At 35.7% G+C, this 26,168-nt stretch overlaps 1 protein-coding gene across 4 annotated transcripts in view; it reads left to right on the top strand.

The window, feature by feature from the left end:
- Cul3 (cullin 3) overlaps nucleotides 1-26,168 on the top strand; it is a 73,356-nt gene that overhangs the window by 26,327 nt on the left and 20,861 nt on the right. For 3 of the 4 annotated variants that reach the window (XM_021158420.2, XM_029470478.1, XM_029470984.1), the window contains 4 exons: nucleotides 8,472-8,585; nucleotides 22,167-22,327; nucleotides 23,551-23,665; nucleotides 25,286-25,514. In XM_021158420.2, the coding sequence (XP_021014079.1) occupies nucleotides 8,472-8,585; nucleotides 22,167-22,327; nucleotides 23,551-23,665; nucleotides 25,286-25,514 (619 nt within the window). Of the gene's footprint in view, nucleotides 1-4,235; nucleotides 4,335-8,471; nucleotides 8,586-22,166; nucleotides 22,328-23,550; nucleotides 23,666-25,285; nucleotides 25,515-26,168 lie in introns of all 4 variants that reach the window. The other variant, XM_029470778.1, reaches the window with a different exon arrangement.

The following is a 26,168-nucleotide window of genomic DNA, read 5'->3' as shown; positions in this document are numbered from 1 at the left end:
AAAAAGAATACTTATAAAGAAGTACCAAGTTATACATGCCTTTCACTTGCCCTAATGTATATATATCTTTAATATATGAAAGTGATTTAAGGCATCTTATATCATACTATAGCATGTATGTTGCTATAGCACCTTGCTTTGCCTGATAGCTATAAGTCTGTCAGTACAAGAAAGGGTTTTTGTATATTCTTTTGAATGGTAGTTGTTATCTGATATTATGGCTTCATTTCTTTGTAAGCTTTTAGGATTAAAAGAAAGACTGGTGGTGGAATATTTGATTCAGAGTTTGTGTGATCTTTGTAAACTCTTTTTTCTTTTTAAAGATTTATTTATTTATTTATTATATGTAAGTTCACTGTAGCTGTCTTCAGACACTCCAGAAGAGGGCATCAGATCTCACTACAGATGGTTGTGAACCACCATGTGGTTGCTGGGATTTGAACTCAGGACCTTCGAAAGAGCAGTCAGTGCTCTTAACCACTGAGCCATCTCTCCAGCCCCTTTGTGAACTCTTAAAGCTATATTAACAACTATATATTAGTAAATTACTTCTAGAAAAATGGGTTCATAATCAGAAGAAAAATTTCTTGAATATAGTAGTGTTTTGAGATGGTATTTTTAATCCCTACCTTTATTCTTAACAGTTAATGAAAAGTAATTAGAATGATATGGTCAACCTAGCTAATAATGACAGACATTCAGAAAGCTCATTTATGGATTTTTGGAAAGTTGAAAAAGCTATACAATATAAACTTTATTTTCTTAGCCTGGATGTTTGGTTTGAGATACAGACTCTAAAGAATGTAAGTGGATAATGGCAACATCTATTCACCAAATTCATGTTAAAGATAGAATTGGGAGTTTTAGCATTGTGAATTAACTAATGCTACTATTTCTGTTTTAGAGGGAAGGGAAGTATTAAGTGCTGACACTATTCATAATGTATGAATATGAAATATAACTATGTTGTTTAATAGTATTCCTTTGAAAAATGTGTAAAGTTAGCAAGGACCCTACTAAGCACATACAGTTAATACAGGAGTCACGTTTATAAGTAGAAACAGATGGATTTTTTGTAGGTCATGTAAATGTTAGAGTCATAGAGTTAAATTTAGCAGACATCTTGTAACCTATTTCATAATCCTAGAAAATCGCCTTTAAACACAAATAATAAAAATCGTATCTAATTAGTAAGGCACTTCAGGCATGATAGGAAATCACAGATGTGAAATGGGACCCCTTACAGAAATGATGGTTTTGGTTATTTTGGCTTCTTAGTGTAAAGAATAAAATACCACAGATTTCTAGGACAATATGCCCAGAGGTATGCCTTTGTGGTACTTCTTAATGTTGGCACAATTAGTATGTATTCCACATAATTCACACCCCATTTTAATGACATGTTTATGTTTTCCAGTGAATGAAATAAAGAGATTTGTCTAATTTTTGGACCAAATATTGCTTTGTATTTTGAGTATTAAAGGGAGTCCTCAATTTTTACTACTACTTTGTTACTAATTCTATGGCTTTGTTACAGTTTTGGTAAACATTAGAATTTTATACTTATCTTGTTTAGGTGATTTCTGTTTTACCTAGGCATTTGATTAAAATTTGTTCTTTGGGGTTTTTAACCTTGGCCATTAAATTTTAAAAGGTGACAGTTTTATTAACGGCTAAATTTGTGTATTGGAGAGTGGAATATTCTGGCAGATAATCTTCTTGTGGCCTAATATAGCCGCCTTGTCCATCTACAGGAACTCTTGGATATAGAGATTCAAGAAAAGACTTGGGTATTCTGTCCCTGTCCTGTCAGCTCCTATTCTTCTGAGTGCCAGGAGCTTCATTGACTTAAGAGTATATGTATTACACCTTGAAAAATAAAAGATTTCCTTTTGATTCAATAATTCTACTTTAATCTTAGCTCAAGTTGAAATTTTTAAAAATGTAAAAAAAAACTGTATTCACAGAAATGAACAGTATGCAAACCTAGTTTGTTACACTATTAGTTTAATATGTAATAATTCCAGCATTTTTTTGACATTTAAGTTGTCAATGCTTGTTTAACTGTAGTTTTTGACAAGGTCCAACCAATTTTTTAATGAATATATACAAATTGGCTTTTATTTTCATGTATAGTTCTTTATGAGTTTTAGCATGTATATAGATTGATGCAGCTGCCACTACCTTCTTCACTGTGGAACAGTTCCTTTACCCCCACAGAACTCTGACTACTCCCTTTATAGCTGTGTCCTCCTTGTCTTCTCAGCTCTGTAACCACCGACCAGTTCTCGTTTCTCTATAATCTTATATTTGGAAGGATGTTTTGTAACTGGCACCACAGTTTACGACCAGCTTCTAATGAGCGTAATTATTTCTACCAATTCAGTTGGTTCCTTTTGTTAATGATGAACTCATACTGTTGTCTCAGAGTATTACCATTTGTTCATCCAGTTACCTGTATTTAGTGAAAGATGATTCTTGTATACAGTTTTTGAGATTGTGTATAACGCTTATAAATATGTGTGCAAGCTTTGTGTGGATAAATTTTAATTCCTCTGGGATAAATATTTAGAAGTGAGATATGCTAGGGCATATGTTAAGTGTGTATGTATGTAACTTCATAAAAATGTCTAGCTCTATATATGGCTGTACTAATTTGCTTTCATTTGGTCCTTATCTTTGTCAGCACTTGATACTGTCAGATTACTTTAGAATTCTACCATGGTTAATAGTTTCTTCTTGAAAAATTGCCTTCTGCTTTTCCTCTTTTATGAAGTGTCTGTTCAAGACTTTAAAGAGCCCTTTGACTTCTTTATTGAGTTGTATGATTTATGTATTTAGTTCTTTTCCTCATAGACTCTGGCTTTACTTTTCTCATTTTAACAGCATCTGTAGAACAGAACTTTTCTGGTGCAGTCTGGTTTATTTATTTATTTTTAAAATCCATGGTTTATAAGTTAGGGTGACAGTTAAAATTTATCTAACGTGATATATTTTTATTATAATATAAACCTTCTCCATGATGCTTTGCAAATACAACCTATGTTATTAGCAGGAGCCAGAATTGTGTAAATACTGTTACATCAGTATAACAGTGGTGTTGAAGTAGTTCAAAAGCTAGCAAGGCTGGCCTACTTCTTTAAGCCGGTGGTGGTCTTCTGCACCTGGACCAAAGTTGCCTAGGTAGCACTTTACTTTTGTGTACTGTCTGCCTTTGGATTTGGGAGGGCTCCAGAATTTGTTTAAATATCATTTGTTTTCCAGAGAAATTTTAGATTTTTAGCAAAATTGAATGGAAGGTACAGCAATTTCTCATGTACTGGGTCTCACTGCATCTGCCTCAACCAACATTCTTTTATAGAGTGCTACATATTTTTTGTTAACCAATACAGATGCTTCATTACCATGCAGAGCCCATAGCTAACATAAGCCTTAGTGAGAGCTGAAGCTGTGGATTTAAAGGTATAAATTTGGGGATGTATGTAACTATTTCAGTCTGCTGAATTCTTTGACCAGCAGGCCCCCCCTCCCATCATTCTGCACTGACAACCCAGTATTTTACTGATTTCCTAGTTTTGCCTTTCCTAGAATATCATGTAATTGTACTCAATATAGTTTGCTTGACTGATGCATTTAAGTTTCTTCTTCACATCCTGGTTCCATATTTCCTTTTAGTGCTTAGTAGTAATTTCACTGTTTACATGTATGCCACGGTCTGTTGATTTTTGTATTGAAGGGAACAAGACTTTTGTTAGTTTGCTTTCAATGAAAACTGCTTACTTGCATTCCTGTCAACAGTGAATAAGAGGCTTCCTGTTACATGTGTTTACCAACGTTAGGTTTTGACTGTGTTTAGCCATCAAATAGGCATGTATGATCACTGCCATATTATCCCTTGTGGCATGGTGTTGAATATTTTTTCAATCAGTTATTTGCTGTCAGATTATCTTTAGTTAAGTACCTTTTGTTGCCCATTTTAAAAATAGGGTTATATAGTTTTTGTTAAATTTTAAAAGTCCCTTGTATAAGCTTTCAATTATAGTCTTTTATAGATAGGTCTTCGTAGCCAGTGCTGGTCTTCTCATTCACTTGATTATAATTTTTCAAAAGATTTTAAGTGGTTTTAATTTTCTGTAGACTGATCCACTGTATTGTGAGAATAAGAATTCTTTTGCAAGGCCAAGTACCACACCCAGCCATTAGTTCTCCACTGCTTGTTTTCCTTCTCATCACAGTTGGTCCCATCTTACTCTTAACTTCTGCCGTGGTTACTTCTTCGTGTTTCTTCTTGTGTTGCTCTTCAAATGTCAACTCTTCACCTGGATGAATTTAATGTAAGTTTTCTTTCAGTATTTGGTGTATAGTAGCCCCTTTATTCTAGTACTTGCCTCTACAGCAGGTTCTGATCACTTGCCTTGCTGGTGGAAAAAAAGTAATGATGATATTAATAGATTAACAATAGTTTTACTACACAGGTGCTTGTTGTTCTGCTAGTCCCAATTTTTGTGTTAATTTTGAAAACAAGTCACTAACTTAATGTACATTTTAGTTTGTATGTCAACTTACTTTCCTTTAAAAGGGTGTGGATTTTTATTAAAGTTGAATTTAATTTTATCTTATTTTTACTTTGAATTGTGTTTGAATAAATATCTTCACTTATTAAGGGTAGGAAAATTCTGTAAAAAATTGTTAAAGGATTTTCTTACAGTATAGTCTGGAATAAATATAAAGAGAATAACAGCTGTTTCTAAGATACGTCATTTTTTGTTAGGTTTTGTATATGTGCCCAATTGTTAAAAAAAGAATAATCATGGGGCTGGGGAGAAAGGTCAGGAGTTAAGAACACTTGCTGCTCCTGCAGGTCCCAGCAGGTCTTTAACCAATAAAACAGTCATAAAACAGCTTTTAGTCAGATATTTTCTGCCTAGTAAAAGCTCACTGTAACTGATTGTCAGTCTCATTCTTTGAAAAATGATGCAAATAGTGTAATTATTTGTTGCCTGTGCTGGTTGTTATCTTTTTAATTTTGCCCAGAGGCTGGTTGTCATTGTTACTTTTCTGTTACTGTAATAAAATACCATGACTGAAGCAACATATAAAGGGAAGAAAGAGTTTATTTGGGGCTTACAGTTTCAGGGGTTTAGGATTGATAATGATGGGGCAGCATGGCAACAGACATACAGCAATCACGGAGGCCAGAATAACTGGAAGCTCATATTTCACACCCCAAACAGGAAGTTTTGGTAGAGCTCACTAAAAACAGCACATGGCTTTTGAATCCTCAAAGTGGGTTCCAGCAGCATACTCTCGCTCCAGCAGGGATACACTTCCTAATCTTACAGCCATTAATAAGTGACTAAGTATTCTAATGTCTAAGAATTATGGGGGACATCTCAATCAAACGACTACACTGATAAAAATTGTAAACATCATATTACATGAAATATTTGCTGATATATTTTTAAGTGTATAAGTCAATACCTTTTAGAGAACATCTCATAATACTAACTTCTTATTAGATTGGTCAGTTTTTCATTCATTGAACAAATATGTCAGGTACATTTATGAATAATTTTCTGATTTTTAATGTATACCCAGTTAGATGGTGGATCATGCCTTTAACCCCAGCACTCAGGAGGCAGAAGCAGGTCAGGCTGGCCTGCAAAGCTAGTTCCAGGAAAGCCAGAGCTATACAAAGAAATTCGGTCTCAAATAAACAAAAATAAGAGAAAGAAAAGTAGCAAGGAAATGTGTTTCCAATAGAGTTTATATTAAACTCAATATAGTTGGCTAGATGTTTTAGTATTTGGAATACATGATTTTCATATGTAGATTGTCAAAGAGTTTTGGTTTGGTAGTGGTAGGGGTCTTGCTATGTAATCTAAAGCTATCTTTGGAACTCAGGATCATCTCTTTCCTCTCAGTGCTTGGGTCTTTAGTGGACCTGTGCGTTATAAGAAGTTTGAAGACTGTTTCAAGATGTTGCTCTTTTGTGTATGTACATGTGTGTGTTCAGTATTGCATCTTAACAAGCTCTATCTAGACTTAATATAGACTCATAGATTATATATTTACTCATCAATACATAATTTAACAAATTTGTCCCTGTTATGTGAAAGTATTTCATTATCATAGCTCTATCAACTAACATTTTTGTCCTTTTCTGATAACAGTGTACTCATGGAGCAAATCTAAGGGCAATACTTTAAATAAGGTGCTCAATCTTAAAGAAAAAACTAAACTAAAAATAGGCCAATTTCTGGGTTTATGAGATAGGCTAGTAGTAGTTTTCATACTGTACATTGGGTAGGTATATGTATGGTCCCATTATTAAAATCTCATAGCTACCTTTCTCTAGCATTTACGGAAAAAAATAGTATAGCACTTCCTGTCAAGTCTGATGATCTAAGTTAAATCCCCAGGACTTAATGGGATATAGAGAACAAACTTTTAACAGGTTATTTTGTGACCTCCACATGGACAAAGTGTCACTCACATTCCCATACACACATCCATGCATGCGCACAGACTCACTAAATAAATATATGTTGCAGCATTTCTTCAAAAGTAAAAAATAAATTAGACATAATTTTCCTGGTTTTAACTTAGTCTGTTGTATGTTGAGGGCATTCAGTATGTTTAATCTTTGCTTCTATCCACTTAATTGATCTACTGTGGAATAGCATTTTATTTACATGTGCTTACAACTCAGATTTATAGATATGTATATCTGAATTCATTAATTCATGGGTTTCAAAAATGCACCATAGCTTGAGATCCTGCGTAACCTGACAAGGTTTAACATGTTTGGTGTTTCAAACCTGTTTAGGCTAGACTTGAGAGTTGTGTTGGTCCGTGGAAGACATTGGAATTAAATATTTGTAGAGGCTGGCAGCATCCTCATCCACATAGCAACCAAACTGTGTAGTTGGTTGGCTCCCTGGTTGTGAAATCTGCGTGCACATACCATCTAACCCATTTTTCCTCTATACTTGAACTCATTTCTAAGTTACATATAATGAATACAGTGCAGATGTTCCAAAAGGCTTTTATGCTGTGTTGTTTGGGGAATAATGACAAGGATGAGAGGTGTGTACAGTTTCAGTAGAACACAGGCATTTTCTTCCAAATATTTTTGATTCATTGTTACTTGAATCTGTGAATGTGGGACTCATAGATATGAAGGTCCAACAGTGTAATTTCAAAGAATTATACAAACTTGGGATACAACTATGTTACTTCTTCATTCTAAAGTTATAAGCATAGAAGAAATCTGTCTTCTGAGCAAATCTTTTCATTGAGCTGATAGCACAGTGGGCAACGTTAGCTAGAAAAGGTGATAGCAAGCTTGAGATTAGGAAAGGGAAAATTTATGATTAGACTAAGAAGACATTTCAGATATGAGGGAACTTCATGAATTTTTTTTTTCCCCTTGAGACAGGGTTTCTCTGTATAGCCCTGGCAGTCCTGGAACTCACTTTGTAGACCAGGCTGGCCTTGAACTCAGAAATCTGCCTGCCTCTGCCTCCCGAGTGCTTAGCTTGTTAAAGTGACATGATCTTCTATATACCAAGCCCTGTATGTATTATTTGTAGAGGAAGAATGCTAAAAAGAGAGGCATTCTGCCACCACGGAGGCATTTAGATTTTAGTGGAAGAAGCAATAAATAGATAGGTAATGTGGACAGGTAGCAGTGAGTAGTTGGAAGAAAGGTGAAATAGAGGATAAAGAAGTAGAGAGATAGAAATAGAATGTATATATAAAGAGTGTATAGAGAGAGTAGAAACACAGTATCTGTAGAGAGATTATAATGTAGTAGTATAGGTGGGAGAGGGAGGGAGGGAGAGGCTAGGAAAGACTGGGGGTGAAATTTGATTAGAAGAAAGTGAAGGAAGGCCATGTGATTTGAGTGACAGTGGCCAAGCATGGTTGTTGCTAGAGGTTTACATTTTTTTTTGTCCTTGGAGAGCTTAGTATATTGTTCTCATTTCAGTCCTTAAGGATACTATTTTATATGTCAAGAAACCAAGGTCCATAGGTAGAATAGCTTTTCCAGAGTTATGGAGCTCATCAGTGGCATTGGCAGCACTCAGGCTATTTCCGTATCACTGATCTTGAGTTTCGTATCTGAGCAAGAGTACTAGGAAATTTCTTGACCATGATAGTCTTGGACTAAGAATAAATCCTTTTTGTTGTAAGGATTTAGGATTTTATTTTATGTTAAGCCACTGGGTATTGCCCCGGAGGTTGCTTTTAATTGGGGATTTCAGGAGAGAAATCTGAACTAGATGAGCACATTTGGTAGTCTGCTCTGTGTAAGGTATAGATTAAACTTCTGCCTAGCCCATAACAATGATTTGATATTTAAAGCTAAGGATTCTACTTGATTTCTTTATTGAACAAATATATGTGCATGTATTTGTATGAGTGTTTATGTGTATAAATAAACTAATGAACTATTCTATTAATAGGTGCGAGAAGATGTACTAAATTCTTTGAATAACAACTTTCTTCAAACACTAAATCAAGCTTGGAATGATCATCAAACAGCCATGGTGATGATTAGAGACATATTAATGTATATGGTAAGTAGCATTTTATTTGTCTTTCTTTTAAAAAGTCCAACATTTAGAAACAATAACTTTCGTTCAGTTTTAGTTGGAGGTAGTTTGGGGTTTTGTTTTGTTTGTTTTTTTTTACAGGACTATTTTATATAGAAGTGTTTTACCTATATGCTTATATGTGTGCCATGTGATAGAAATGCCCATAGAGGTCAGAGGACATTGTATCTATTCTCAGGAACTGGAGTTCCAGGTAGTTGTGATTTACCTGAAACTCAGGTCCTCTGCAAGAGCAGCAAGTACTCTTTACCAGTGAGCAACTCTCCAGGTCTTGGGTTTTGCTTTTTTTTGAATATATTTTTTATTAGGTATTATCTTCATTTACATTTCAAATGTTATCCCAAAAGTCCCCATTCACACACACACTCACACACACTCACACACTCCCGGTTTTTTATTTTTAAGTAAAAATACTTTATTTGTAAAGGCCTCCCTTGACCTGTGTCAATAAAGTCTTATTCATGCATGTTTAAAATGCTGAAAATGCATGAGTTAAAAATTTGTTTTGTTGAGCTGGGGAGGTGTGATATCTCAGTGGTAAAACACTTGCAAGCAAGCAAGAGGGCTGGGGTTTCGATCCCCAGGACCCATACCAGTGCTAAGTGGGTGTGGTAGTGCATCTGTATTTCCAGCTTTGAAAGGTGGAGTTAGGGGTCCCCGAAAAAGTCTAAGGAGTTAAATATCCATATTGGCAAATTCTGGGTTTGATTGAGAGACATTGCCCCCAAAAGAATTCGGAGAAAGAATTGGACCACCTCGGGCATATGCACCTGCATTACCAGGCTTGCGCATGCCTATGAAAAGGAGAAGAAAACTATCTTTTCTAATATTTAGCACTGTGCTTCAAAATAAAAAGTATTTAAAAGCCTTTCTTACTAATTCTTTCTGAGGTAAAGGTAGTTTACAATACAATGGCAATATGAGTTGGAAGCCAAATCTTCTAAGTTTATAAAACCTAACTATAAATACTTTCAATGACAAATATGTCATATAGTAGAAAGTTCTCACAGTTTTCATAGCTGCTATCCATCTCTTTTGTAAATACTTTGTATTACTGCAGTCTCTTGCTTTAGTCTTGTTGTGCTTTATTGGTGTTGCTGTTTTTCATTTTTAATCAGTCAAGAAAGAAAAAAGGCTTGGGAAAATCCTCCCTCCCCACCCCCTTTCTCCCTCCCCGCTTCCTCCCTCTATCCCTCTCTCTCCAGGATTTCTCTTTGTAGCCTTGCTGTACTCACTCTGTAGACCAGGATGGCTCAGACTCAGAGATCCACCTAACTGTGCCTCCTAAGGGTCCAGGTTAAAACTATGCACCCAGCCTGAGATTTTTATTCTCAATTTAAAAATACTTGTAAGCTTACAGAATAAATATAAATTACTTCAGTTTATTGTGACACTAAAAATTAGTAAGTCTAATGATTTGTTATCCATGTTATTTGTTTCTCTGCTTATGTGCATGTCTGTCTGTCTTTACTCTGCCTACATGTGTCTGTTCACCATGTGCATGCAGTGCCCATGGAAGCCAGAAAAGAGCATTGAATCCTGTGGAACAGAGGTTAGAGTTGTAAACAGTGTGGCTGCTGTGAATCGAACCTGGATCTTCTGAAAAGGAGCCAGTGTTCTTGACCACAGAGCTATCTCTCCAGCCCTTGTTGCAGTCTTTATGTTGGAGAATTGGACATAATGATTTTAGTTTAACACTTTAATTTGCTCTCTTCAGTTTTATTTTCAGTTCTTCAGGTGCAGTATGACAAGAGAAGCTTGTCCTAGTTTACTTCACTTAATAGAATAAAGCAATTTGGAAAGTATTTCCAATGAGAACAGCAAGTAGAATTTTGTTTGTTTGTTCTGCTGAATAAATCAATCAGGAAAGCCTTTACCTCTAATTTTATGAGGGCCCTTAGTGGCAAAAAGGGAGAGGACACCTTATTTTTCAGGGATGAAATGAAAGGTTGGCCAAAGTAACCACTTTCTGAACATTGCATTCTGTCAGGTTATGGGTTGTGTTAATAATTTAAAGATACATGAAATAGCACATGAAAACAGGTGTGTGAAGGAAGCTGGCTACTCTTGTCCTCTCTGCAGTTTTAATAGTAGCGAGTCTTTAAATTTAGTACCACCTGTCTAACACAAATACACAACCACCAGGAATTGGAGTTTTATTACCCATTGTTTCTTAATAAACTTTTAAATTTATGTTTACTCAATTTTAAAAATGGTTTCATTTCCGTTTTCACAAGCAATGAAATCTCAAGGCTTGTGTATTGGCTCTAGTTCTTACATGACTATTTCGAACCGTAAGTTCATGCCACATGTTGCTCATTTCTTGAGTGAAAAAGGTACTATTGGGGTTTAGACAAACTATTTATTGTAGGGCATGGCCTAATAATAAACTCAGAACTAATGAACTAATATTGATTCTTGTTATCCTTTAATGCCTTTGATAATCCATACAGTAGCACAATACTGGATAAATGCAGTGACTTGCCCTACCATTTCAGATGCTCTACTGAAGGAAGCCTCATGCTAGATGAGTCAGTGTCAGAGTTTGTCTACTGTCAGAGACCTTCTGACAGCCCTCTACCTTGCCTGGCTTTTTGACTCCTTTTCTCTGTTAGAGTGCTCTCCTGATTATTGCTTATCAGTCTTCAGCTCTGTCCCCTGGCTTCCTTCATGAAAAAGATTTTACTATCTCCCTCTCAGAAAGAAGAATCAGGTTGGACCTGTGTGGGGGGTTTTTCCCTCCCCCCTTTCTTTTTCTTTTTCTTTTTCCTTTTCCTTTTTCTTTTTCTTTCACACCTGTATTAATGCCAGAAGACATCTTCTGTCATATGCCAGTTTTTTTAACCTGTGTTAGGGATCATATCTGCTACTCCCTGGTCTGTACCCTTAAACATTTGGGAGTTCTAATGTTTTGTTTTTATTGATCCCATAAATGTTTGACATGTTCAAGCCATGCATGCTTGGGATAAAATTCATCTAGATTTTTCTGATGGACCACAATCTTCCAGGGTTGGTTTTGTTTTGGGTGTTTTGCTTGTTTGGGTGTTTTGCTTCTCTAGATAGGATTTTTCAGTGTGATTACCCAGGGTGTCCTAGACCTTGCTTTGTAGATAGGTTTGCCTCACACAAAGATCCACCTGCTTCTGCCTCCCAAACACTACTACTACCCAGCTCTCCCAGGGTTCTTTTCAGGTAAATGTCTGTTTAACAAATGTTGAAACTTGCTCTCTCTGTTTTTATAATCACTCTAAACAAATCCCAGTTCACTTTTTGGGATCACCATGGAGAAGTTATACATCTGGATACAGAGTGCACTGCTAATCTTCCTCCCTGTTACATTTGGCACAGCTGGGTGCACTTTTCTTTTAATATATTGGTCCCTGGTCACTGACAAAACACTGTGTGCCTCCGACCTTCTTCAGCTGTTGCTCCTTTTCCACGTCCTCCTCTTCCTCCTCTTTAGTAAATCAAGGCATCTTTGGACTTTCTGATCTTTGGACTTTCTGATCTTTCTTCTACTTACCCTTAAGCTTTCTGTGCTTCTTTACACAATATACCTATTGTCAGAGATTTGGCTGCCACTATCTGTTTGGATGATAGCACCATTTATTGTCTGGTTATTATCTGGAAGGCACCTCAAACTTGGCATTTCCAAGTAAGTTCGTAATTGTTCAAGTTGCCTACATCTTCCCTTGCTAGAATCTGATTTCAAATGTTCCTATCTTTTGGCCAAGATCAGTCTAATACTTTTTTTAACACGAATGTAACTAGTCTTAAAAGTATGTTAAGACTACACACAAACACAAGTCTTAAAGCACCATTAGACATTTCTCTGTTCTGTTTTACATATTTCTCCCAGAGGAATTTTTATTGTTGTTGGGCTTTTTGTTTGTTTTGTTGTTGTTTTTCCTTACCAAAAAAGATCATACCACTTATTTTCTGGGATTGTCATATCCTTTATTTTGAAAGGTTTTAAAAATTGTCCTTGTTCTGATGAAACATTTTGAAATTTTTTGTCCAAAGCTGGGGTGGAACTAGTGGTGACCCACGTATGATCTCTGCACTTGGAAGGCAGAGTCAAGAGGATCAGGATTTTAAGGTCATTTTCAGCCACAGAGTGAGTTAGGATTCTGTCTCAAGGAATATGGAACAGTTGTTACTAGTGTTCTGATGGGTTTTGCCCTGTAGGTTAAAAGTGTGCTCTCTTTGTACTCAGAACTGTTCTTTGGCAGCACTCACAGTATCTTGTCACTTACTGAAATGTGGAGCTAATAATTAGTATGAAAGTTACTTGAATAAGAGAATTTCAGTTGGGCTGGAGAGATGGCTCAGTGGTTAAAAGCACCGATGGCTCTTCCAGAGGTCCTGAGTTCAATTCCCAGCAACCACAAGGTGGCTCACAACCATCTGTAATGAGATCTGACACCCTCTTCTGGAGTGTTTGAAGACAGCCACAGTGTACTTAGATATAATAATAAATAAATCTGAAAGAGAGAGAGAGAAGAGAGAAGAGAAAAGAGAATCCCTTTGGATTATTTTCAAAATTTTCCATTTAATATTTGGAGTCTGTAGCTGGAAAAACTTTAAAAGGTACCATCCCACAATACTGCAGGCTACTATCTACCCCTGAGGTCTAGGCGGTGGTCTTCCCAACTCTGGTTACCTGCCTCAGAGCTGCTTGTAGCATCCCAGCCATCCATTCCCCTATGGCTAGCTGTCACAAATCCCCTTAACCCAGTAAATCAAAACTTATAATTATCAGTCAATTTTATATATCAATAAATTATCAGTTCACATTGCTCACAAAATAAGTTCAGAGCCAGTTGCTAATAATACAAGCTACCCACCTAGATTAGACAAGTTATCCCAATTATTCTATTATGATATTCATAGCTTCCTGCAGCTATATAACGCCACGTGGATAAGGTTCATCCTCTTCTCCATCCATCTTCTCTGTCCTCCTCTCTTCCTGTCCTGTCTCTGGAACTTTTAGCTCTGCCTTTCTTTTTTCTGTCTAATCACAGGCTTCTTACTGTATTAATATTTAAATTAATTGGGGGAAAATTCTGCTACAGGAGCCACTAAAAGCAAACCTTCAAAAATGTGGATTATGTCCTGTTGTATGGCTTAATCTGCTAGACTGATTTGAGGACAGGGACAGTGCCTGTACAACCATTTTATGCCCTATCACTAGCCCAGCTCTTTGTGCATGCTAGACACATGCAAACAGAATAGTATATGATCTTTTTTGATTTTTTATTTGTGTATATTTCATTTTCCTGTCTCAAACTTTAAATACATGTACTATTCTGTTTTAATTAAAATACACCAGAAATGAAAATTTAAAACTAACAAAAATAGGTATGTGTTGAAGTAATTTTTTGAATTATTAGTATGCTTTTATATTAATTCTTTGAGAATTTCATACAGTATATTTTGATCCTATTCATTTCCCTTCCTCAACTCCTCCAGAAATCTCTCTGACCTCAAACTGACCCAACTTTATTGTTCTCTCTCTGTAGAAAGTACAGTTTGTGCTGACCACTACTTGTGTGAGTAGTTGTAAATACACCAGGTGTTGGTGCTATTAAAGATGAATTTTCCTCTCTTAGCAACAGTCAAATGCTAGTAGCTCCTCAGTTACAGATAGGTCTTTAACCTACATCCCCTCCTCTAGTCTGGGATTTTATGTGGTTTAGCTTATTTGGGTCTTATGCATAATATCACATTTGGTATGGATCTATTTGTATCTGGAAAAGTTTACTTGAAGTGATCCACTACTTCTGGCTCTTAAAATTCTTCAGACTTTTGGAGAGATGTGAGATTTGCCTTACCTGTTTGGCTGTTGAAGGCATTAGAGTTTGTAACTGCTTTATTTAAATTCATTTTCATTTTTGCTGGTTTTAAAGAACATTTCTTTTTGCCTGTATGTATATATGGATATCTGCTTGCTGACTTTGGAGGTCAGAAAGGGGGGCATCAGGTCCCTGTAACAGGAGCTAACATTTGGTCGTGATCCATCATCATGTGAACGCTGGGACCCAAACTCTGGTCTTCTGTCATGAGCAAGTGCATTTAAGTACTGAGCTTTCTCTCCATCATCAGGTTTATTGTGTCCTATGTGTAGCTTTTAAGATAGTGTGGGGGAAGTTTCATTTTCATTTTAGATTATCCAGAAAACTAGTAATTTGGAAAAGATTTGTAATTTTTTTAAACAGAATCTTATATAGTCAGGTTGACCTCAAACTTACTATGTAATAGAAGATGACCATGACCCTACTTGCCTTCACCTCCTGGGTTCTGGGATTGCATGAGTGTACCATCATGTCTGTGACAGTGAGAAGGAAACCTAAAGTTTTTATACATGGAAGGCAGATACTTTACCAACTGAACTTCAGTCCAAGCCATATTTGAGTATTTTATAGAATAATGTTGTATTTAATAGTTTCAGTTATTTCACCTGGTTTATTTTTTTCTGTATACTATAGAAACAAAGGAGAATTTTTATAAATGTTCTATAGGCTGCCTTTAGCAACATGAGTTATCATTAAAGGAATAGAAAGCCATTTGTATCTTGGGAGGGAGAGGTACCATTACCACCAACGCTTGGCTAGAGCAATTTTTTTTTTAATCTTACTAATAATATGCCATCCTTACACAACATGTTAAACATGAACTCTTAAAGATATATCAAAGCATACGTGAGAAAGAAAAAACAAAACACATAAGGGATCGATCGATCAGGTAGTAGATAAAGGAATTAATAGGAAGGTAAAATCACACTGATGTGCTCAGAAATCATGGCCAGTAATCCCAACCAGTACATTATGTGTAGGTCTTTGAAAACTGGGAGCACAGGAAAGTGTTGATAGAATTTCCCAGGTGCCTTTGCCTTATCCTCCAAGGAACAGAAGGGGCCTCATATGGATCACAGTTACCTTCCTTTACACTCTGCCTGAACCTCACTAGAGTATTCAGAACTGGCTTTTTATACCTTTTAATTAAAAAAAAAATTCTACATATTTTTATCATAATCTTACTCCCACCTCCTTCCCACCTCACTTAATGTTCTTTTGTTGATCTCGTGGTCTCTCTCTCACTTAAAAAATAAAGTCTAAACAAATAAAAAATCAGTAAGACAAAAAAAATTAACAAAATAAAAAATGCACACAAAACCCCGGAGTACATTTTATGTTGGTTATGGGGCCTGTCGTAGAGTGTGGTTGATATACACAGTGACAATCCATTGGAGAAGACTGATTTTCCCTTTCCCAGTAGGTACCAGTTACAAATAGTGTGTCAGGGTGGAGCTTTGTGTCCACTACCCTTCTCAGTTCAGGGCTGGGATTCTGTCTGGTTTGGACAAGCTTACTTTGGAGTGAAGTGCTGCCAGTATATGTGGGAAGTTTGAAGCAGTTGAGAAAATGCGAGTCTTAGCTTTAGTTCCTGCTTTGTCATTATTTCACTTATTTAATGCTCTCTCTGGTGATCCTGCTTTTCCATATCTATAAAATAGATTTATTGTATAAGAGCTCTGGTGCTTTCTGGGAGTCAAGAGAACTCAGCGCATGGTTGGAATTTCTGGATCCTGTCTAGAAATGAGCATGCATGTGTTCATCATGTGCCTTACAAGATTTGCTTTCATTTGTATGGCAGGGAGCATGAAGCTATCTGTAGAATTTGTTCAGAGCATGTTGGTTAGATTATTAAAATTTCTGGCTTTGAGCTATTTTAGTGTACTGAAAGGCAACAGGAAGAAAGAATATGTGGGGAGTAGTGAGAAGGAAGAAAACAGAGAGCATTGGTGTTGGTATTAAGTAGATCACAGTTTAGGAACTCTTAAAGTAGATTGATAGCAGCCTGGTACAACAACACATCTCTGTGATAAATAGATCAGTAATCTACTTAACGATAGCTGACAGCATGTTCATAGTCCATGGTGTGGGCCAGGCACTATTTTAAGCACTTTATCATTTAGTCTTCACAATATATATTTTTTCATTGTTTTTTTGGTAGCTACTGTATTAAAAGTAGTTAAGCAATAAAAATAAAATACTTCCCCAAGTATATGACAGTAAATGTCTCTTATTACATAGTTCTTTCTGTCCACTACTTTATATACCCAGCTCACAAGCTGAATATTAAATTGTCCCCATTTTATGGATAAAGAAATTTAAGGTATAGGAATTAAAAATTAGGGTTAGAGAGATTGATTTAGCAAGATTATTCAGTATCATGTATATAGCTAGAATAGTGAGATGATTCCAAGTCTTTTTTCCATTCTGTGTCTGTGGTCTTCACCACTTTGTTCCACCTTGTAGTATTAATTATATTCTAGTCAATCATACAAGCCAAGCCATTGGTCTAGTAGAATTAGTGGTAAATCCAGAGTTGAATTAACAATCACTTGTGTTGTGACAAGAGATTCAATAATGAATAACTGTTTCCAGTTCCTTCTCAATCAGCAATTTTCTAATGTTGAAATCCTTTTAAACAGTTAATCCTGATTTCCCCTACCGAATTTGGCAGTGATGACTAAAATCTATGAAAACATTGAAATGTTTTTCTTGCTTTCTATGTTGAAAATAATCGTAAAAGTCTCACTCTGAAGAAGTCAGTTTCCAAGATCAGTTATCAGTAGTTCTTAAAACCATCATGAGAATACTTAGAAGCCGTGAAACCTGGCACCCTGGCATTTATGCCATCCATAAGCCTATGGACATTTCAGATTGTTTTGTTTTGTTTTTAGGAGTGGCTAGCTTTAGTTATCAATTTGACTCTTCCAGAATCAACTAGGAAGAGTCTCAGTGAGAGGTCTTGAGTCTGCCTGTGAACATGGGGGGGGGGGGTTGTCTTAATTAAATTAATTGATAATGAGCAGATCCAGTCCAGTGTGTGGGGCAGTCCAGTGTGTGGGGTACCTTCCCCCCCCCCCAAGGAGGGGTCTTGAATGAACTTAAAAAGCATGAAAGAATTTCAGTCAAGCAAATGAGCATGCATGTGTTTAGTTCTCAATTGTGGATGTTGTAGGACTAGCTGTTTGAAGTCATTCTGCCTTGACTTCCTCACAGTGATAGATTTGCAAGCTTTAATAAATTTTAATAACTTTTCTACCTATGTTGCTTTTTAGAAGAGTATTTTATCACACCAGCAGAAATAAAATCAGAACATGTCTGTTTTGGTCCTCTTAATGTGTGTTATGTGTCTCAGAATTTACTTTGAATCAAATTTGTCGTTACATGAGGGTATATTGCCTTTTTTTCTAGGCTTGCTTTTTTTTTCCTTTTTTAATGCTGTCTTTATTTAATAAAGTTTTTCGACCTAGAATTGTAGGTGGAACATTTTGGAGCATTATGGATACTCCTTTGGTCGGGTTTGTTGACCAGATGTCTCATCTTTCATATCCTTACTCCAATTTTTGACAGTTTATTTTGCCAGTTGCTGAGAAAATGGTCTTTTTCCTTTTAACTTTGTAGTTTGAGGTTTTGTTACAAAGCAAATACAAATTTAAGATGGTTTTGTTTGCTTCCTGGATTGTCTTTAAATTTTATAGAATTGCTCCTGATTTCCAGTAATTAATTTTGCTCTGTGTGTGTATGTTTTCTGACAGTTTTCTCTCCATTTTTATTTTATTTTATTTATTTATTTTAAAGTGTATCCTTGACATTGTTATGTTTTTGGTTTTTAAAAGTCACTGTCTGAGTAAAGTAAGAGCATGAAACACTGGCTTCCTGGGCTGTGTCACTGTCTCCCTGCTTGACCCCCCACCTCTCACCTCCCACCCCAGTTATAATAAATATTCAGAAATTCGAGTCTGAGGTATTCGTTGTTTTGTGTTGATGGAGGACAATGTTAATAGCTGTGGATTGACCGCTGGTGTTGTGTGAAAAGCTAGAGACGATGGATGATACCTTCTTCTAAAGAAGGTTTAATTTTGTTTTAGTAGGTTGACAAATAGGAAAACATGATCTGGTGGAAACTAAGGCATTATTAAGTGATAGCCTTCTACACAGTAGCTGTAGCCCCTTTCATTCCAGCCAAAAGCCTGAGTATTAGCCACACTGTTGGAGTGCATGACTGCCAGGTAGCATCTTAATGCTGCGTTTTCTTTATTCTGTTGGGTTTTTTTGTTTGTTTGTTTTTTTTTTTTTTTGGATTTTGTTTTATTTTATTGTTGTATTTTCTCCATGACTTCGTTCTGGAAATCTGATTGGGCTATGAGAAAATGCAGAAAGGACACAAACCCAGTTGTAGAAAAGTTGAGATGGGATGGGTCTGTGCTCTAAGGGAGACCCACCACTACCAGCCATCCAGAAACTGATGTGGAGAAGTATTCAGCTGAATGAGGAGGCCGGGGGTTTAAGCTAATCTCATCCTGGTAGGAGGCTCTTGTAGGGGAGACAAACTTGGATGCTATTTTCTGCCATCTCCTGCACTGCAGTACTAAGATAAGAGTTCAGCTCCTCTGCATTCTCTCCTGACCACCACTTACTGTTTGTTGTTTACTTGTTGCTGTTGTTTTCTTCTGTTGAATGTTTTTATTTAGGTTTTTGGGACAGTGATTCTCTGTGTAGTCTTGGCTGTCCTGAAACTTTTTATAGACCAAACTGATCTTAAACTCAGAGGTCTGTCTGCCTCTGCCTCCTGAGTGTTGGGATTCAAGGCATGATGTGCCACCACATCTGGCTTTGCTTTTTATTTTAGTAATGGGTTTTTATTTTTAAATTTGAAGGCAGTGGTAGCTTTGGCATTTCTTTCTATTGCAATGCATTTCTTTCCATATGCAATGCATTTCCATTGCAAATGGATGACATTTGAGGTAGATGCTTATAGATATTGGAACAGATATGAAGGTCATAGTTATTAAGTGTCAGAAATAGGGCTGATTGAAAATGTTTTATGCTTTTTGAATGTGCATGCCTGTGCTTGTGCCTGTGTGTGTGTCATGTGCACACCTGCAAGTATGTCTGGGCTCCACATTCAAGCAGTGCCTGTCAAGGTCAGAAGAGGGCATTGGATTCCAAAGACTGGAGTTAGACTGCTGTGTGGTGCTGGGCATCTATTGGATTGAACCTGGTTTCTCTGGCAAAGCAGCAAGTTCTCTTATCCACTGAACCATCTCTCCACCTCACTGATTTATGCCACATGTCTTCTGAACTCCCATAAGTCTAATGGAGATTACTTCCTAATGTTATTTTTATCCTGCTTATTGATTATAAAATTTTACAGTGGAGAACAGTACGTTTTAGTTTATCTTTAAGTTTTGATAGGCGATTCCTGAGTGAAAATTACAAGATTCTTTTCTTTCAACAACTAGAATGGTATTTATTTTAAAATTTCACAGCCTTGATAAAGATTTTGAGCCCACTGTACAGTGGTTGCAACCATGACTGAGTTTAAGGCATCCAGATGAGGTTTTTCAGTAGTCCATCCTGTACTTTTCTACTCGGTTTATCAGGAGGTAGTGCTGTGTATTCACAGTCAGTGGACAGCTTGCTGTTTTACACCTTTCCTGGTGACCTTTGTAAAAAATACAATCAGTTGCATTGAGGAAATACTTTAAGTTCATTTTGTAAACTATGAGTTAGACTTTTTTTCTGATTCTGTAGAAAAACTGTTTTTGTGCTTTGGCTTTTTTTCCTCTTGTTTCTGTCCTCATTGTGTTAAGCCCTTTTTAACCTATCTATTTCATGGCTTGAAAGGAACCTTGTTTGAAAACACTTCTATTACTTTTTGATATATGACCTTGTCTTGTGATTAAGCCTATCAAGGTGGGTTCAAACATGCTCTGAGAGACTAGCTATGAAGAGCTTAGTGTAGTGGGCATTTTGTTGTTGTTGAGGTATGGGTGTATGCTACCATCCTCAGCACCTGTTTAATCTTGGAAGCAAACATTGTTCAAAATAAAGACTAGATAGGAATGGTAGAACTTAAACATTCCTCCTTTTGCACACTGATTATTTTATGAGCTCGGAGCCATGTACCATGACTTTTCTGTAGTATGACTTTTCATACCATTTTTTGAGTAATGAAGCCATGTGGTCTACTTAAACAGGTATTTCTTGACTCTGTTGAGGTTAAATTTCTTTAAAAACTACTTTGGCATAGTGGTTGCTTGCACCTCTAGACATGCTTTTGATGTGAGTTTGATCTGAGTTTATATTCCTAGTAAACGGTTGGGAGCCTTGGTGCTTTTGAGCTGTCAGAAGGGGAAGGATAAACTTCGCTAAAATGGCTGACCGCTTTAATATCTGCAGCTTTGTAGAGCCAGGTACCTCCTTAACTCTGTCTGTTGGAGATAATAGGTACCCATAGACTTTAATTAGATATAGGAGGAAGGAATTTGATATGGAGATCACCTGGTTAAGGTTATATCTAGACTGTATCTCTACCCCAATTCCTACATTGGTATTTTTAAACAAGTAGTGCTTTTCTTAAATTGTTATCTAGTTTATAGCTGTTCTCAGCAAGGACTAAAAAGTTAGTTTATGAAACATTGTAAAGTCAGTAGCAGGATCTGACTCCCTACCCAGTTCTGTGAAAGGACAGGCTTGAGATAGTCTCCAGTTTTGATCCCCCTTTTGTGCCATGGACCACCTCCCAAGCTTAGAAAGATTCCTGTTCACTCTACGTGCTTGGGCAAGAAATAACTACTGTGAGAGAAAGACAAATAAAATTCAAATGTGGCTTATCTCTATGTTGATGAAATGTAGACTTTATTGAGCTTTCAGATATTTTTCAGAATATCTTATATTTAAAATGTCTGAATTTGGGGTTTTAAAGGGCAAGTCAAATCAGGCTATTTTATTTGCATTCTTTGCAGTAGGTAGTTACTAGTGTTGGACTTTAAACGTAACTGCATTTGGTATAATCCTGAGAATACAACACTTAAAATTAGTTCTTAATGTATTATCTGTCTTTGGGGGTGATTTTTTTATTAGCCCTGGTTCCTTTTGAGAGTAGTAAAGGGTCTTTTTAAATTAACAAAGAAACATCTGCAATGTAAATGATTAGAGCTACATATTACTGTATTAATGTAAAATCAACCATGTAGTTAATAAAGGGGGAGATTCCAACTGCAGTAAGTTCTGAAATGTTCTTGTCCACCTCAAGGCCGAATTCCTTCTCAGTGCTAATAAACAGTAAGATCTTGTTTAAAACATGCAGCCTTGTCTTACTTGATGGTAACTAGCCATACATGTCAGGCCTTTGCTGTAAAAGATTCTTACTAATTTTACATAACTATACTTAAGTTTCTTGGGTGTCCTTTATACTTTGATTGGCTCTTTGCTATATTTGTTTAATGTTCCATAGGCTTATCATGTAGTTGACACAAAAGACTTTTTGCAATTACCAGTACTTTCCATTTTTATCTGTATAGTAGACAAAGTTCTTTTAAATTTGTTTTAGTAACCATGGTAAAGATTTAACTTTATACAACTTGAGAGGTACTAGAAATTGTTTAAAACAATTTTTATTGTAGGTTGTGAAGGTTATTCTATATATGCAATAATTTTGCTTTACATTATTTTGTTTTAACTACAGGACCGTGTATATGTACAACAGAATAATGTAGAAAATGTCTACAATTTGGGATTAATAATTTTTCGAGATCAAGTTGTACGGTATGGGTGTATTAGGGATCATCTTCGGCAAACTTTATTGGATATGATTGCCAGAGAGCGGAAAGGAGAAGTTGTAGACAGGTACACCATTTATCCTTACATTTGGTTTTGGTTTTTCATGTTCATATCATAAGAACTGGTTGATGTCACAATATCATTAAAATGATAAAAACAAGAATGTTCAGTACTTATTAAAATCTTCAAAGGCTTTCAACTGTTTTTCTGGTTACCTAGAATTTAGGGGCACCATCTTAATTAAGCTTTTTTTAAAAATTTATTTATTTTAACAAATTAGTTTTCCATTTTGGTTTTTCCTACTCTGGTTTGTTTTTGCTATGTCAGTTTTTTTTTCTCCCCCAAGAGCTCTCTATATTTTGTTGTCTTAGCACTGCTGAGAGTTGAGCCTAGGATTTGTCTTATGCTAGGCAAGTGTGCTGCTGGTGCAGGCCTGCAGTCTGCCTCATTGTATTGTAGAAGCATGGTCTCAGTATGTTATGCACACCAATGCTGAACTTTGGAACACAAGTGTTTCCTCGGTCTCCCAACTAGCCGAAACTATAGGCATATACTATTGTGCCTTGGGAGGCTTTTGTCTAACTTTGACTCTTAAAATACTGACTGTGTCCCCAGAACCACTTCTAAGTCCTACGCTATCACTTTTCTTGACATGACAGTACTATTTGTGATGTTGCTGCTGTACAGTGGCTTGAAACTGTGTGCATTCCTTCTCTGTTTGGTTTCAGAGGAACAGTGAACTAGTAAATTTCTTACTGATTTAGCGTTTAATCAGGATTGCCCAAAAGCCATTTATTGAAAAGTCTGGTAATGCTTTGGTATTATGTGTAGGTTCTCATTTTTTTAAGTAAATAAAAACTTTATTTACATTAAGCATGCTTTCCTTAAAACTTTTTAAGTGATAAAGTAAGGATAGTCAAGATAGAATTTTTGATTAAAATTATTCCATTTCCATATTTTATAAATAAGTTTCTTATGGAAGATTGGTCACTTTGATAAAAGCTAAATGTTTTTTGGTTTTGGGGGTTTTTTTTGTTTGTTTGGTTTGGTTTTTTTCGAGACAGGGTTTCTCTGTGTAGCCCTGGCTACCCTGGAACTCACTTTGTAGACCAGGCTGGCCTCGAACTCAAAATCCATCTGCCTCTGCCTCCCAAGCGCTGGGATCTAAGGCATGCGACACCACTCCGCCCAGCGATAAAAGCTAAATGTTATAAATGTATTTCAACTTTTGCATATTTTAAATGTCTTTAATATATTTGATTATCAAGTAATTAAACTTCTTTTGACAGAGGAGCAATAAGAAATGCTTGCCAGATGTTAATGATTTTAGGTCTTGAAGGAAGATCAGTCTATGAGGAAGATTTTGAGGCTCCGTTTTTGGAAATGTCTGCAGAATTTTTTCAGGTAATCTGTGACTGTATAGATAAGTGCGTTTTAATGATGATCATAACATTATTCACTATAGTTACTTAATCTGAACATTTGCTTATTTTGACTAGAACTCATTGGAGAGGGGATACTACAAAAACAACAACAACAAAAAATACTCTTCAGAACCCCTACTTCATGTTCTGGCATACCAGTGAGGGAGGGGTTTATTAATAATTGAAAATTTCTCACTTTAAAATTATATGTTAAGTATCTTAAGACTTTATTATATTTATCTAATTACTCTAAATCTCACATATCACCAATAAAATCTGTGTAGGCTTTTTAGATATCAGTTACTAATACAATAAATATTAGCAATATGTATGATTCCGTACAGCATATTTTCCTAACTTAAAGGTTACTAATTAGAAAATTAAATCTGAGTTAAGCAAGTAAAATTGTTTTAATACATCACAGTGTCCCAAACCAATTAAATTCTAAAAGTGGGGTCATATTAGAATAGATTAATAATGAATTGTAGTAATAACACTTAGTATTGACAAATGTAAGAACTGTAAGAATGGCCAGGCATCCTTCCTTAAACATCAACTGTTTTACAGAGGAAATATAGTGGTACCCAACTACAATTCTAAGTTTTTATTCTGATAATATGACTTTAAAAATAAATCAATGTCAAGTTATTGTTAACTTGGAAGTTCAGTAATTCATTCATAAGAGCCATTAGATGTGCATTACTATAGAGCTTGATAATTTACTCCCAAAAAGATGGAGTTGCTGCTTTCTTCCAAACTGGTTCATAGCCAGTCATTAGAAAGATCTTTGTGACTGCACAGGAGAGATGGGGTCATGCTTTATGAGTTTATAATCTTAGAAGCAGTGCTTATATTTAAATAATTCATTAGCTGGTTTTAGTGCTAGTTTTTTTTTTTTCATCTCCAAAATATGCTGTAGTTACATGCATATTACAGGTATGCTTAGAAACACAAAGCATTTATTATGAATGGAGATGGTCTTGCCAAGATTTTTGTTTATTGTGTTAAAGTCTGTTCTTAGGAACTTGATTTTTTGCTAGGTAGAGAGTGTTACTTTTTTAAATATATATATCATGTTTTATTATATAATTCTTAGATATATTGATTAATGCTGCTATCAGGTTAAAATCTATTGAGATGGCATTAGTAACTCTAAAACTAGTAAGGACAAAGCAGACAAGATTAATAGTTATTTAAAAGTTATTTTTCTCAAAGTGTGTGTGTGTGTATGTACTTTAAGCTGTGGAATGGAGTATCAGGAAAATATCAATAATGATGGTGTGTCAGCAAAGGCTATGACAGTGAATATTTCCAGTACGTTTAATAATGAAAGAAGCTCTTCTCCTGACTTAGGTCAGATACTTGAATTTGTAGTATATTAACATATCTTTAAAAGACTGCTTAAAGATAATGTGTCAATTTAGTTTTACATAAATAAAAGCTTTAAAGATTAATTAGGTTAAACAAATCTGTATAAGAAACTGCATGAAATGTGTCTTTAACTGTTAAACTACTTGGTATGATTCATTGTAAATGCTATAGAAACCCTGCTAGAATATAAACACATTATTTTATTGTTTTTAAAAAATCTTAATTGCAGATGGAAAGCCAGAAATTTTTAGCAGAAAACAGTGCTTCAGTATATATAAAGAAAGTAGAAGCTAGGATTAATGAGGAAATAGAGCGGGTGATGCACTGCCTTGACAAATCCACAGAAGAGCCTATTGTGAAGGTGGTGGAGAGGGAACTCATTTCCAAGCACATGAAGACTATTGTAGAAATGGAAAATTCTGGGCTAGTACATATGCTGAAAAATGGAAAGACAGAAGGTAAGTGTTATCAATTAAAAATAATTTTAACTGAGGAATGTCAGCTTTCAAAAAGCAATGTTGTAATAACTTATCCTAGTTAGCAGTGGGGTGGGGTTCTATTATTCAAGAAAATGTTACATATCTAGTGTATTCAGTTACATTTTCTCCCTGTTTTTTACATTTGTTTGCAGAAGATTAAGTTCAGTGTTTAACCATAGGCCAGTGAGTTCCTCGTGCACTCCTTCTGTACTTTCTTAAATAGAAGTGAATGTGAGTGCTTTCTAGTCTCTCACATTCTTACAAGGTTGGAGCATTGTGTGCTTGTGTGTGTATACCCTGTGTTCCATAGAAGAGGCTTTAGAAAAACTAGTAGACAAGTAGTAGAGAAAAAACATTAGCATTTTTTGAGATAATACATTTAACTATAGTAGCATTAATTTACCATGTTTATGTTTAGAAGTTATGAAATGATTGAGTGTTCTGTAAGAGATCTTGGTTTTTGGTGTTTTGCTTTGAAGCTTTCATTTTATATGACAGCAATGATGTTCTTTTTAATAGCCATGACTTTTCCCTACTTCTTGATGAGATCTTAGCAGTATTGTAGCTGTGTACTAGCAGTAAAAGAAAACATACTATTTGTATGAGCTAGATGAGGAATGTAAAAAGTTTTTT

This window comes from Mus caroli, chromosome 1 (genome assembly GCF_900094665.2).
Source record: "Mus caroli chromosome 1, CAROLI_EIJ_v1.1, whole genome shotgun sequence".
In the NCBI taxonomy this organism is placed as follows: domain Eukaryota; kingdom Metazoa; phylum Chordata; class Mammalia; order Rodentia; family Muridae; genus Mus; species Mus caroli.
The sequence above is the reverse complement of the archived record's forward strand: the minus strand, read 5'-3'. Positions and strand labels throughout refer to the sequence as shown.